Here is a 13,753-nt window from a genome sequence, read left to right as displayed (position 1 = left end):
TTAAACAACAATAAAAAAAAAGGAGAGAAAACATGAGAAAAAGTGAAAAACAGTGTATTTGATAAATAGGAAAGGTCAGGAAATAGGAAAAATACCTAACAACCAGAGTCTAATAAAATCTGTCTCATTTAAAGAGAACTACATAAATATTTACTTATTCTGTTCTCAGTGTTCATGTTCTATGTAAGCATAAGGTTTTGATTTTTTGTCATTATTTTCAAACAAATCATGGGGGCAAAAACCTGTCAGTGCTCATTTTTGCATTTTTCTAAGTTGTATGAAAGCTTGCAAATGGGACAAAGATCAATCACTACTCTTTATAGGTCTGGTGGTAGAAATGCTTTGTTTGTCGTATTCTGGAAAATCTATCCTTCGATTTTGCTTTCTGAGGGGAGTCTCTTCATACATGCTGGTCTGCAGACATTTCCCATACACTGAATGAAAAATGCAGGATAAAAGGTACATCATAAATTAAATATTCATTCTTATGTGTATTTAGCAGGAAGAAAAGTTCTCAGGCATCAGAAACTGCCTACAAAACCAAGAGTAAATGAATCTACTACTCCTACTAGTAAGCCTTCTACTACCCACTTTTTAGTTCTAATTTGATTTGGCATAAAACCAAACTACAGTACTAGAATGGTTATTGTTCATTATGTTTTGATTATGAAGAAACGAAAGCTGAGGTATTTAGAGTTTTTAGAACTTTTTTTTTTTTTTTTTTTTTTTTTTTCCAGTAATGTGCTGATTTGGAGCAGATTTATATAACACACAATAAACTAGCTATAAGGAAAGGAAATATCTGCATCCAAAGAGAAAACAAATCCCTTTAATAGACTGAAACTATGAAATACTTATATTCTGTATTTATTTCCATTTGTAAGGCAGGCATCCTCTTCCTATACCTTCACCCTATTCATGGGCAAGAGGTGGAATTTCACTTGTAGGTGCATCCATTTAGCATTTCTACCTCCCCTTCCCCACAGGCTGTAAGAAACATCTCTTTGGGCAGCAAACCCTTCCCAAACATCTGCACGCTCCATGCTGTTCAAGATGTGGAGCCATGCACCTCATAAAACCACTTTCCTGCAACAGCAGCATGTAAAAGAGGTAGCTGAAGGTGTAGCTTCTTGTCCATCACCAGCATACAGAAAGGAGTCTGTGCTGCCATTGCTGACATAGATGGCACAGGGAATGCAGTTCTCTCCTTGTAACAATAATAGTCTACTTAGATTACAAATAACACAGTTGACAAGTCTATTGCACATTGGTATAGCATCTAGAAAGCTGCCTATCATAGTTTGGATATTAAAGAAAGTCCACTGGCTTTCAGGTTGCCAAGACCATCACCCCACAGCTGTTATTTTTTAATGAGAAAAATGTCAGTCATACTATGAATGTCTTCCTAACACTTGGGATAACTTCTTTCTCTTTTATGAGATGGTCTTCAGCATGAGGCATTACAATTTGCAAGGCAGCAGGCTCATTATCTTGCTGTAAACCACCAAGAATTAATGGTTGGCTGCACTCTTTTCTGACTTTGTAAAAGTTATACAAGTAGTTCTCACTAATGTTAGTAGAAACTGGTATGTAGCTCCAGGACAGATTATAGTCTTTGTCTTGTAAGACATGAAAATAATTGAGACTCTGTTGTCAAGACCTGAGCTTTTTTTTTGAGTGTTAATTTGTTTTGGCAAGACATGTCAAAAACATATCTCCTATTGAAAGACACTCATCCTGGAATGTTAGATAGGAACATACAAAATGCACAAACCACCAAGCAATTCACATCACTTTAGTGATCTCCACCATAGCCTATAAGCCTTTTTTTTCTTTGAGTGAGCTCAGCACTTTTCTGTTGATAAACAAATTATTACCTTTGAGGATGGCATTTGTTTTGTGCTGGACAGCTATCACAAAAGTAAGTTTCAATTATACCTTTGAAATACAGTGATTAATTTTTTGTTTTTTATCTCAAAACATAAGCGAGTTTAATGCACAGCAATAATACCCTCATTTTTCATTAAGAAAATACCGATATTTGGTACTGTTTACAGAACAATGTGAGTTTGTGGTTGGTATTATTTTTTAATTCAAGATCCCTTTGAAATCAGAGAGTTTGAAATGTTCTAAACATTATTTTTCTCCTTACAAAGAGCAATTTCTTGCATCAATTGATTTAACTCTATATATATGGATCTCTTGCCACTATATTTTATTTGCTTCTGCATTACATTTTTCGGGGTTTTTTTTGTTTGTTTGTTGGTTGTTTGGTTGTTTTGAGGTTTTGTTTGTTTGTTTTCCCATACATAAGAAAAACAATCACTGCTATGGTCAATTTCAGGTGTTATCCCCAGGAATCAAGAAATCCATGTCTCTGATTCTGTTCATTCTTTGTCAAGCAGATATTATTCTAAATTTCCGAACAACGTATGTCAGCAAGTCTGGCCAAGTTATATTTGAAGCAAGATCTATTTGTATCCACTACGTGACTACCTGGTTTATCATTGATTTAATTGCTGCACTTCCTTTTGATCTTCTTTACGCTTTCAACGTCACTGTGGTAAGTACTAACCTTTTTGGTTTTTTTATTCTGTCTCCTTTCAAGAGGTTTTTGTTGATTGGGTTTTTGTCCAAATCTGGAGACTAAAACTCAATCGACTAAAATACATTGGTGTCTTTCTCAGATTTGTAGTTTATTTTCACACTGGATGCTGAAGGAAGGACTACAATGTAATGGTGCATGTTGGTTAAAAGTATTACAAGATTGGATGTCAAAGCCACCAGTCATTATAATGAAAGACAGATATGTACCATTATTTAAATTCAATTATCCTTACTTTGTAAAGAGTTGTACCTAAATTAGCTTCATTTTTACTTGCGATACTCACATACAGTTCCTTATGGCTTTTGCTCTGTTATGCTGTATAAATTCAGTCCTCAATTTTTCAAGACTCATAAATTGTTACTGTGGTAAAGTAAATAACTGTTCTGGTCAGTATGGTCAAAATTCTTTTCTCAGCTAGGAATCTTCTTTCTCTTTTGTTTTCTCTTTCTCTTTTCTCTGCACATTCTAGGGCAAAAATTGCCGTGTGACCACTAATTCTTGTGTGTTCTATCTTATATTATTTACAATTGTTATTAACTTTGGCTTTGGTTTCAGCTAATCTCTTTTAGGAATATAATGACTAAATGCTTAAATGGCTTTGAAAAATGTGTGGGTCTGGTGTTGTTACACTCATGATGGGGTTACATTTTTATTAATTTACTTTAAGACAAAGAGTATTCTTCTGATAGCACTACTAGATTTAGTAGAGAAAGAATCTAGTAAGCAAAAACACCAGAAACAATCAACAATCAAACAAACACTCCCCACCCCAAAACAAGCAAACCATAACAAGCAAACAAAAAACAAACAAACCAACCCCACCCCCTCCGAAACAGAAAGTTTAATTCTGGAAAAAAAAAAAATTGGCAGATGTTTCTCAATTATGTGGATTTTTCACACAGAGACTTAGGTTTTTAAGCTACCCACTTTCTAATTCTCAGAATTTTGATCTTTCATAAACAGATACACTCAATTTCATTTTCAGTAAATGTGAATTACAGACACTTACATAGAGGATAGGGTAGACACATATCAGGAAGAAAAAATAAAGAAAAAGAAAAAAACCACTCCAAAACAAACCAGAAAAACACTGGTCAGGAAGGCTCCCATGTAAGGCATCATGTTTGATTTTATAATTTAGTTCCATTTCCTTCAGTAATCTTCCTTTTCATTCCATTTATACATTACAAACCATCAATCTGATGGTAGTACAGTAACTTTTAAAACCAGACAGTTAATCATTTCACATTCTTCAATCACTGGTTTTGTTGTTTTGGGTTTTTTTCGGTTTTTGTATTTGTTTTTTGTTTTGTTTTTTTTTTTTTAATAGCTGGTGGTAATCTATTTAAATACACTGCTATCTCAGTTTATCCCATTCATTAAAACTAAACAGTCAGTATAACCATGTTGGCTTAATTTTCATTAAGAATTTTTCATTGAATGAACAAAAAATACACAAAACCAAACAAAACGGTATCACAAAATTTACCTTGGTTGATTTTGTTTTGTTTCATTTTCTTTTCGTTGGGAAGACTGGTATGCTTTCCATAGTGAATTCTGGAAAACAAAGCATTACCCAATATTTATTTTTACAGTTAAAATGTCATAATATTAAAACCACTACTATAATATGATTAATAAACATCTCCTGTCTGTTGTACATTCCACTCTTTTCAGGCTTTAAGATTTAATAAGCCATTTCCTCATGTCTGTTCTCAGATTTTCACTCCATCGACTCTCAGATGTTGCCTCAACAGAACGGTGAGAAGGGGCATCAGGGAGCATCTTACTCCTTTGCTGTTCAGGTCCTGGCACAAAGGCCAAATCTTTAGGGATGCTCTAAATTCTGCAAGCTATAGGTATAGTGTCATACATACATGTGTATGTATGGCACGTGAATGTCATCCTCCAGTTGGAGATTTGTGGAGTTAGAATGTGTGAAAAAGCTGTGGAGTCTCTTGCCATCCTTGGAGATATTTTGAAAGAAAAAAAATGAAACTGTACAAGTTGACTCGACTGTCTTTACACCTTGCAGTGATTCTGCCCCACCACTAAATGGGTGATTCTTAGGAGGTCTGAGACCTCAGGCACATTCATGTCTAACATCAGGGAGATGTTGAGGTACTGCTGAGACCCGAACCACTGCTGAGACCCTAATCCCTTCCATGCTTGTAATTATCTAACATAAACAATTCCTTAATCTATAGAAATGTGGTATGAAATGCTGTCAAAGTGAAAAACAGCAGTTATAATGACTGAATTTGCTCTTCTCTGGGTAACTTTTGGTGGTTATATAGTGAGAGTATCAGTTTTTAAGGAAAGCAGCTAATGAAGTAGACAAAAGGATTAAAGATCCCTGCCACTAGTCATTTCTTAAAATGTATCATGTTCCTGAATAATACCTTTTTGCCATAGGACATGATTCTTCCAAGCAGAGAATTTCATCCCTAGTTCGTAGCAACTTTGTTTCTCAGTACTTCTCAGCACTATGTTACGATTGAGTTTGTGTTAGAGATAAGATTCTGTCTTTGTCATTTTGACAGAAAAAGGTTAACTGAGCTAGTCTAAAATGATTAACCAAACGGAAAATTTAGATGGCTTTATATTTGTGGGCAAGACAAAATCTATGCAGGCACAAGTATGAGTGCTGACTCCTCATTTTGTCTTTCTAAATTTGTGGCATAGAAAAGAAAGCTGCCTGAAGGCATTTCAGGTCTTCCAATGACAGATTGGACACAATACAAAAAAAAAAAAAGTGTTTGGCATGACTAATGAGAAAATTCAGTGCAATTACATATGATTAATTACATCTGTGCTCAAATTTATACAGAAATTATTTCAAAATGAGGCAATCTTTAGGCTTAAAATAAAGCATGTCTTCACATTAAAAATATTATGATGTCTGATTTGCTGTTTTTATGTCTATTAGTTTTCTATAACTTGAAAAAATAGTCAGAATTCAGTCACAAGTGATAATTGGCAAGGCACACTTGTTGTAACCTAAGTTATCACTATTTGGTTGTGATGTGGTAGAACCTCAGTAAAGCTGAAAGCTCCAATGTCAAGGCCATAGCACATATATGATCCTTATATATATGTATATCTATTATAATAACACATTGAAGAGTCAGTCATTAATAGGTACCCCTTTACGTTAAGAGTGCAACAGAACCATGTTTGGTTCAAAAAAGCTGATGAGAGACAAGAAAAGGAGAACTTTGGTGGGAAATGAATTACCACAGAGAAAGAGGCAGTTGCTATAGTGGCATGACATTCAATTAGAATAATTATATTTTAATAGGTATATGATTGTACTAATACAACCAAATATTTTACAGCCTTCTGCCGCAGACTTGTAGATTTTCTTGTGCTTAAGGCCACAGACATAACTAATTTCACTGACTTATTGCAAATGACATAAGATGAATGAAAGAAATGCAAGACAAAAAAAAAAAAACATTGTAGTTGTGTGATCTCATGTTAGATCTTATTCCTGACAGCAGTGAACTTCAAATTATTTTAAATAAGTGTCATGTTTTTGTTGATTTTCTTTTCTCCCCTGCTATGTACCTGAGAAAAAATGTCAAGGTTCTTAAAAAAAAAAAAAACAAAAAACACAAACAAACAAACAAACAAAAAACACACAAAGAAACCAACCAACCAACCAACCAAAAATTGGGATCCTAACCTGTGTATTGTTTGCTAACTCTACACAACAGCTGAAACATGACCCCAGTATATTCCATGCAAAGTTGGAAACTGTGCATGCTCTGTGGATGTAGGTGGGAGGATACTCTGGAGGTGATGGGGTCATCCAGAGGCTGCTGGCTGCTGCATGGGAGCATCTCCTCTGAGACCAGAGCACATATACTTCATAAACTGACATACACTTCAGGTGCTGAGCAGACTAGGTGCAAAGTTGAAAGGCAATAAAGTTTTAGGTAAGGAATTTAAGCAGTAGTATCAGAAGTTTTAATACAACCTTTTTTGGACTTCAACTTAGTACAGAGCAATAAAATGTGCCCAGGAACCTGTATCTAGGCTTAAATCTGAAGAAAAACATCTGAGTCTCCACTCACTTCTCTGCTTCCTTGTTTAGTAAAATATCTGCTATATGTTATTGCCTCTTCCAGGCTTTAATTATTAAGCTGGTTTCATGTCATACATAGTTGAGATTGGCTGTTAGCAGAAACTGAAAATCATTGTGTGCCTGAAGATGGTTATTTTGTGGTTTCATATTGGAATTAAATGAACACTGGTCAGTTTGACAACTATGTTTCTGTCCTAGAGCAGGGAAGGATGCATTTTTTGCACAAACACATGTTTTAAGTTAAATCTGAAAGAAGACTTTGCATGGAAAAAAAAAAAAAAGACAAAATGGAAGATCTCGCAGAATTTCAAGTTTCTTTGGTTTAAATCAGAAATAGTAAACATACATGTACACAGCGAAAGTGAACACTTTTTTTTTTTTGAACCATTTTCTTTGCTGTTCTCTGCTGTCTTCAAATCTAGTCTAAGAGTAACTGAATGAAGAGTGGGCAAAAATTTGTAGAGCTTTAGCAGATAGAGTTTCCTTTCATTGAAATAAGAGAACTGTGTGATAGAAGTCAATTGCTGAAAAGTTGTTTTCTCTACTGGTTCTCCTAGGTTTCCCTTGTCCACCTCCTAAAGACAGTCCGGTTATTACGCCTCTTGCGTCTCCTTCAGAAGCTGGATCGTTACTCCCAGCACAGCACAATTGTTCTCACACTTCTCATGTCCATGTTTGCCTTGCTTGCTCACTGGATGGCCTGCATTTGGTATGTCATAGGGAAAAGGGAGATGGAACAGAATAACCCCCTTACCTGGGACATAGGTAAGTTCTTCTTTACACCATATACATATATATGTATACATGTATGTATGTATGCATATATACATGTAAATACATAAGAACACATGTACAAGTCATTCAATATTTCCTTTTTTTGTTTAATCTTATACTATTATTTAATGTTTTTTGTAGAGAAAAGGAAGAGATTGGTGCTCTGAATTTCAGGTCAATGTGAAAAAGAGGGTTAAAATGAAAAGAAAATGGGAAAGTAGAAAAGAATGAGATTTTTGAGAGTTATTCAATGTTTTGGGAATTGAGGATCAGTATAGGAAAGGGCTAGATAGACTGTGTAGAAAAGTAGATGAGAAAGTTCATCCTGGTTTTGCAAATCAGGCAAATTCTTTGAAAGAGACATTCCCTCGAGTGTGCTGATTATTCCTTACTATGCATTGAAACAGATAGGCCCTGGAATGCCTTCAAGTTAAAAATTCCCTTCAGGAACATTGTCTAGTGGATTTGCAGGTTTTTCTCTTTTGCACAGCAGACGAGGTGTTTATCAGTGGAGAAACGGTTTTAGAATGCTATATTTTGATCAAATGTGTAGTTTCCACCCTGCCTTCATTCTGATTTCATTGAGTGTTTCAGATTGACTTTTTAGATTTTAAGGTTTTCCTTATTTGTTTAAGGTTTATTGTTATTTCTAAGGGTTGTACCTGTGTGTGATGGTACAATGAAGAAGGAATATATCTTGTAGATGAGCCTGGCATCACCAGGTACTTTGTACACTCTTGAAGGTGTGTTACCCTCTAGTGCAACAGCTGATAATTACATCTTCCAATGTGTGTCATTCTGGCTTTATTGTAGAATTGCATTTCTTTTTTGGTCTTTCTCAGATTCCATATCAGTATTGAGCATGCCTTTTTCTACCTTTTCTTTCTGGTTCCTTGTGCTCTGTCTTTTTAATTCTACTTGTATTCACATTTAGCCTTACACCTATTGTGTGTTCCGTGAAGCATGAGAGAAAACAAGGCCAGTAATAAAATTAACTGGAAGGAGAAGCCCTGCTAGTTTTCTTTGTGTTGTTAGGCACTAAAGACACAATTAAAAAGCATATGAATAATTTAGCATGTATGTTATCTGTGAGAGGAAAAGAAGGCATATGTGTCTCTTTCATAAACAAATGGTGAGTATCTAAAGGTGAGAGAGTTTCTCAACAGAAAAAAATATTTGTTGGGGGGAATAATGCAAATATCTGTGACCAAAGGCTCATTGAGGTGCATTCAAGCTGCAGTATACTCTATTCTTATTTCCTGTAATTTCTCGTTTCTCTCTTAACCCCATTATTATCTGTTCATCTATCTAGTACTGATAAGTCTGAAGGAAAAATGACAAGTATGACCTCAGATGAGGTGAGGGTGCTGGTTCAGGAAGAGGAAAAGAAGTCTAATAAATATATCTCTCCAGTTTCTCCATAGGTTACTGAAAGCTTTGTGGAGTATTTTTATTATTCTACTTGATTGTTTACTTCTTCTTCCCTTTGTAAACCAGGTCTGTGACCTGCTGCTGAACTCCTCATAGAGTGCAAACCTCTCAAAGACAAGACTGCAGCTGTAGGGAAGGATACACAAAGAAAGCCCACTGTGTACAAATTGGTCAAATACTGCTAACAGAAAAACAAATTCAGATAATAGCAATAGTAAAAAGAAGAATCTCCCTGTCAGGAAGTAGCTATGAAGATACATTGTCAGCTTATGTAGGCCACATCATTTTTCCCCAGGTGTGACCGCTGGCCATGCTCCCCATGCAGCCTGGACCTCTCCTGTTTGCCTGAGCAGAGGCCGCAATCAGAAAATGTTCTTCATGTTCCTTGGGGCCCTTGGCATCTATTGCTATGAAAACATTAATTTATACCCTTTAGTTTTGTCCTCTCTTGGGTGATGTCAGTAACAAGCAGATGTTCCAACAACCACATTAGAACCAATCCCAGTTTAATTGGAACAGAGCCATTTCACAGAAGTCCCATTTGCAGGTCAGTGAAGAGTGTTCTGTCTGGGTTATCATGCAATGGTCATCTTCTAGGGGGCTTCCTAGGCAGGAATTGCTCCTTATCAGCCTCTCACAACTGGCTCATCTCAACACGTGAGACTCAGTGGCCTTCCCTGGACATCTTCAGGCAATGCATATCCCCATTGGACGGGACAAGACACTTCTTAGGGGTGCATGGTCTTGGGCTTTAACCTCTTACCTGGCAAAACAGCTTAGCTCTTGACCTTACAACCTGATTTTACTTTAGCTTTTGTATTTTTATCTGGAAAACTGTGCTGCCACCCTCATGGATAGTCTCTAAAATGTTTAAAAGCTATTGATGTGTTATAAAAAAAATACACTGCAATGACTTCTGTAAAGCTCAGACAGATATTAGTTATATATTTGTCAGAAAGATTATTTCTTAAGTTCTCTCTAGTATGAAGTTTTTTATGGTTTAAGGATTTTATTTTTTTTTTGGGGGGGGTAGGGGAACAGTTTAGAAATGTTAAGCTATTAGAAACTGCATTTTTAAAAAAGAGCTCAGAAAAATCCAGATTCCTGACATGAACCCATTATTTTGCAAAGACCACTTCAGCACTGATAAAATTTCTGTTTAAGCTTATGTGTGACATATATGAACAGAAAAATAAGATAATGTAATTTCTTCAATCGGTGCAAATCATATTGCTCTCTACATGCAAACTACTTGCTGGTGAAACACATTGAAGTTAATCACAAAAAAATGATGCACACAGGAGAAATCTTGCTTGGGGTATAATAAAGGTGGTATTCTTGTAAGACAAGGTTATTTTGTCCTCCTGTATGAAGGCCTCAACTGGAAATTTTTGTGTGCTTTCAAAGAGCATGTAAAAGAGATTTCTTACTGCAGGCAAAGCAGTAGGGTATGATCCTTAGTCTGGTATTTACAGGTTTATATTTCTATACTTTGAATTTTACTACATTAATACCAAAACTGGAGACTCAAATTTCCGTCAATAGATCTTCCACAAAGTTCATTCCAGGCATTAGGAGGCTTTTTAACTGGTAGCATTAAAAGAATACAAAACAATGATTAGAATGCCTGTACTTTTTTATTAAATAGTATGTGTCTCCCTCTTGTAAATAATACTTTATATTCTTCACTGTATTGTCTCAAGCAGTATGTGCCTGAAGAACTAGTACTATGGGTACAGATACTACAACACATACAACAGCTGAAATACAGGGGTGGGTTTGTTCTAAGAAAGGAAAACCATGCCAAGAATGAAAAATAGATTTCCTTGCTTTTTATTTGCTTCTAGGTTTTTTTTAGGAGGAGAGGAAGAGGGAGAAAAGAGCTTTTAGCAACCTCCTTACTCCATTTAATGCTTCCTCAGAAAGCCTGCGGCACAGATTACAAGACTGAGGTTTTCCTAACACTTATAGCAAACATTTTAAAGCTGTAGTACTGTTAACATAGCACTCTGGACTTTGCTGTGCTATCAGATATGCTCCATAGCCCAGATCTCACAACACTGACTTTAGTGGGAATAGCATTTGGTTCTGTGTATCTATTTCTTTGGCTAATATAAACAAATGAGGTGCTTAATTTGCATTTGGATTGGGGCGATGGGAGTGTTAAAGTTCTCCCTATGAAAATTCCCAGAACTGAGAAGTGGTTTTGCTTTGTTCTTACTGGGCCCAATTGTTTATATTCAAACCCCTTTGTTTTATTTTTTTAGTCCCTGTTCAGAAAACATCCTCATTCAAAATAATTTTTAAAACACGGTTATATTCTCAAATTTAGCCACGTTATTGCAAAATGAGAAAGATGTAGTATCTGGGAATATTATTCATGAACTGTTATGATGGATCTTTTGCTTAGCTCTAGTATTGATATTTTAACTGATAACATGAGATATTTGGAAAATATGCAACATGAGTGCTGTTTTCAGGTGCTGGAATCCTTTAGCTCAGTAAGTTCTCCCATCCCAGGAAACAGTTGTTCCACATGTAGCAGCTGGACTCCAGCATCTGATAAAAACATGACTCCTAAAATGATCATTCCCACCCACCTGAGACACTAGAACACTCCTTGTTCTGCTTTTCCCTTCTAGCTTTTTCATATATCTCGTCTGTTACATTCCACCTTGCTCCCCTTATTTGTTCTCATCAGTGAAACAGATGTTTCCCTGAGACATGGCATGATATTAAGCATCCTGTAAAAATAAGATTAATTTTCCATTAGTTGACACAGAGTAGAGGGTAGATTGTGGTGATGTTCCTGGCTGATCCTACCACTGTAATTCCATTGACTTCAATACATTGTCTCTCATTTCTACAAGTTGAACTGGTATTGCATCCAGGCAAAAGTTCTTTATTTGCTGTCTGCTGTTTTGAATTAGTATAGAACAAGTTCTTATCAAATATAAGAAACGACTTTTCAATCTGTCTCTATGGGAAACAGATAATATTGAAAATGTTTCTTCTTACTAAAGGCAATCATTCTGTGAAAACCATATGAGCTGTTGAAATTCAGCTGTCTTGAGTGTAGTGAGGAAATTAGGAGAAGGCCAAGAGTCAGCATGCTGGCTCTCTTAGATAGTCAAAGCTGTCAGGTATAATTTGTGTAATTGTCTTGAAAAAATATTCCTTCCTGTCTATCAGAAATTCAGCTGCAACTTTTTATTACTCCACCCACAGTACCACTTACAACATTCTGGCTAGGGAGGAGTTGTTATCAAATAAATAAAAAAGCTTATGTGTTGACTTTGGGAGAAGCTTTAAAATTAGGTCTGTAAAGTTAATTCTTCAGTTATTTAAATATTTATTTCAATAACATACCTCTACTCATATCTCAGGATTTTACTCATTTTCTATTTGTATTGTAATTTACAGCACTTCTGAAAATAAGAACTCAATCATGACTGAACCAGTGTACTTTGACATACTCTGCAACAGCAAATTTCCCCCTGCACACTTTATCACACACTTGCAATCAGAACCTTTAAAGTAACTGGATACCTGGCTCCCAGTGAAGGATTTATAGCCTGAAGTAGCTCTCAGGACAATGGGTGGCAGATTTAGGTGCAGAGTGAGGAGCATAACACCTGAGTGGAACCAGTGGGAAATGCTGAAAATAAGGTTTTGCCTTCAGGCTCCTTCACTTCAGGTTTATATGCCTCAGACTGGGCTGCAGTAAAGTTATAACCCCTTTTCACAGGTACTGAAGCACATGTATGTTTCATATGATGTAACTTAACATGGAAATCCCTCAATTAGTGTTGATACAAGCTATTAATTCTAGCAGGGTTGAGTTTTCTGTAAGTTTATTAGTGTTTGCACAGCATTGCACATGTGATAGTGAGGATTTCTCCTTTCTGCAGCACTTCTTGCACTCCTCTGAGTCTGCACAAGCAGCTTCGGGTTGTCTCCATCTAGATCACAGGTGTGAAGTGAGTTGTTCTGATGAAAAACAAAAGAAGAGGCCTCTGATTTATTTTGCCCATGGAAGGAGGCAGAAGCATTGTTACTGAATTTCACCTTTTTTCAGCATGGGGTTCAGGTACTGGAACTTCTATTAAGATAGGGAAGATACAGGTAGAAGGAAAATCTCTTTAAGAGAGCACCATATCCTGATGTATGGGTTACTTCACTCAACATTCTTCCAGGTCAGCTGTCTTCCTTGATTTCTGGTTGTTCTTTTCTTTCCCAAACTGATGTGATTTTAACAGAGGAATGGCCGATGCCTGAGTCTCTACCCAGAGTCTCCAGTGTTGAGGTGAAGATAAAGATGAAGGCTGAAGGCAAAGTGGATGAATGATCCTCACTGGGTGCAGATAGTAGAGATTCTCTGCATGTTTTAATCATGGTGGCATTTCTGGCCTGATGCAGAAGTTGGCTAATATGGCCTACCTAAAATGTAGATGTCTAATGTCTAAGATGTCATCTTTAGGTTAGGCTCTTGAGCTTTGGTTCCTAAACGCTGTCCAAGTCCTTTGTGGCTCGTCTATAGATTCAGTCTTGTAGAATTTCATAAGTTAACATCAAGCTGGAATATCGAGTGTCATTGGCCTGTAAATCTCTTGTGTTTCAACAGCTTGGGAAGTTTTCAGTGCTGGGAAGCTTTTTCCAAGCTTATGCTAAGAAACCTGAGGCAGTCTTTGTTAGGTTTCTTAAGGTCCTGAGCGATTTTGCCAAGAATTCTGAAGTTGCAAATTTAAGCATATCCTTGACAATAGATACTTGTGGCATTGGTATATTTATTCAGATAAAAACTCAGGCTATGCCCTTTTCAGAAGGAAGACTATTTTTAGGTATGTGTA

The 13,753-nt window shown here is 36.2% G+C and overlaps 1 protein-coding gene across 1 annotated transcript in view; it reads left to right on the top strand.

Moving 5' to 3' along the window:
• Positions 1-13,753, top strand: part of KCNH8 (potassium voltage-gated channel subfamily H member 8) — a 190,592-nt gene that overhangs the window by 117,386 nt on the left and 59,453 nt on the right. The window contains exons 6-7 of the mRNA XM_065831438.2: positions 2,406-2,563; positions 7,256-7,463. Coding sequence (XP_065687510.1) covers positions 2,406-2,563; positions 7,256-7,463 — 366 coding nt within the window. The remainder of the gene's footprint in view (positions 1-2,405; positions 2,564-7,255; positions 7,464-13,753) is intronic.

Source organism: Patagioenas fasciata, chromosome 2 (genome assembly GCF_037038585.1).
Source record: "Patagioenas fasciata isolate bPatFas1 chromosome 2, bPatFas1.hap1, whole genome shotgun sequence".
In the NCBI taxonomy this organism is placed as follows: domain Eukaryota; kingdom Metazoa; phylum Chordata; class Aves; order Columbiformes; family Columbidae; genus Patagioenas; species Patagioenas fasciata.
Note: the sequence above shows the minus strand (reverse complement) of the source record. Positions and strands in the feature narration are given on the sequence as shown.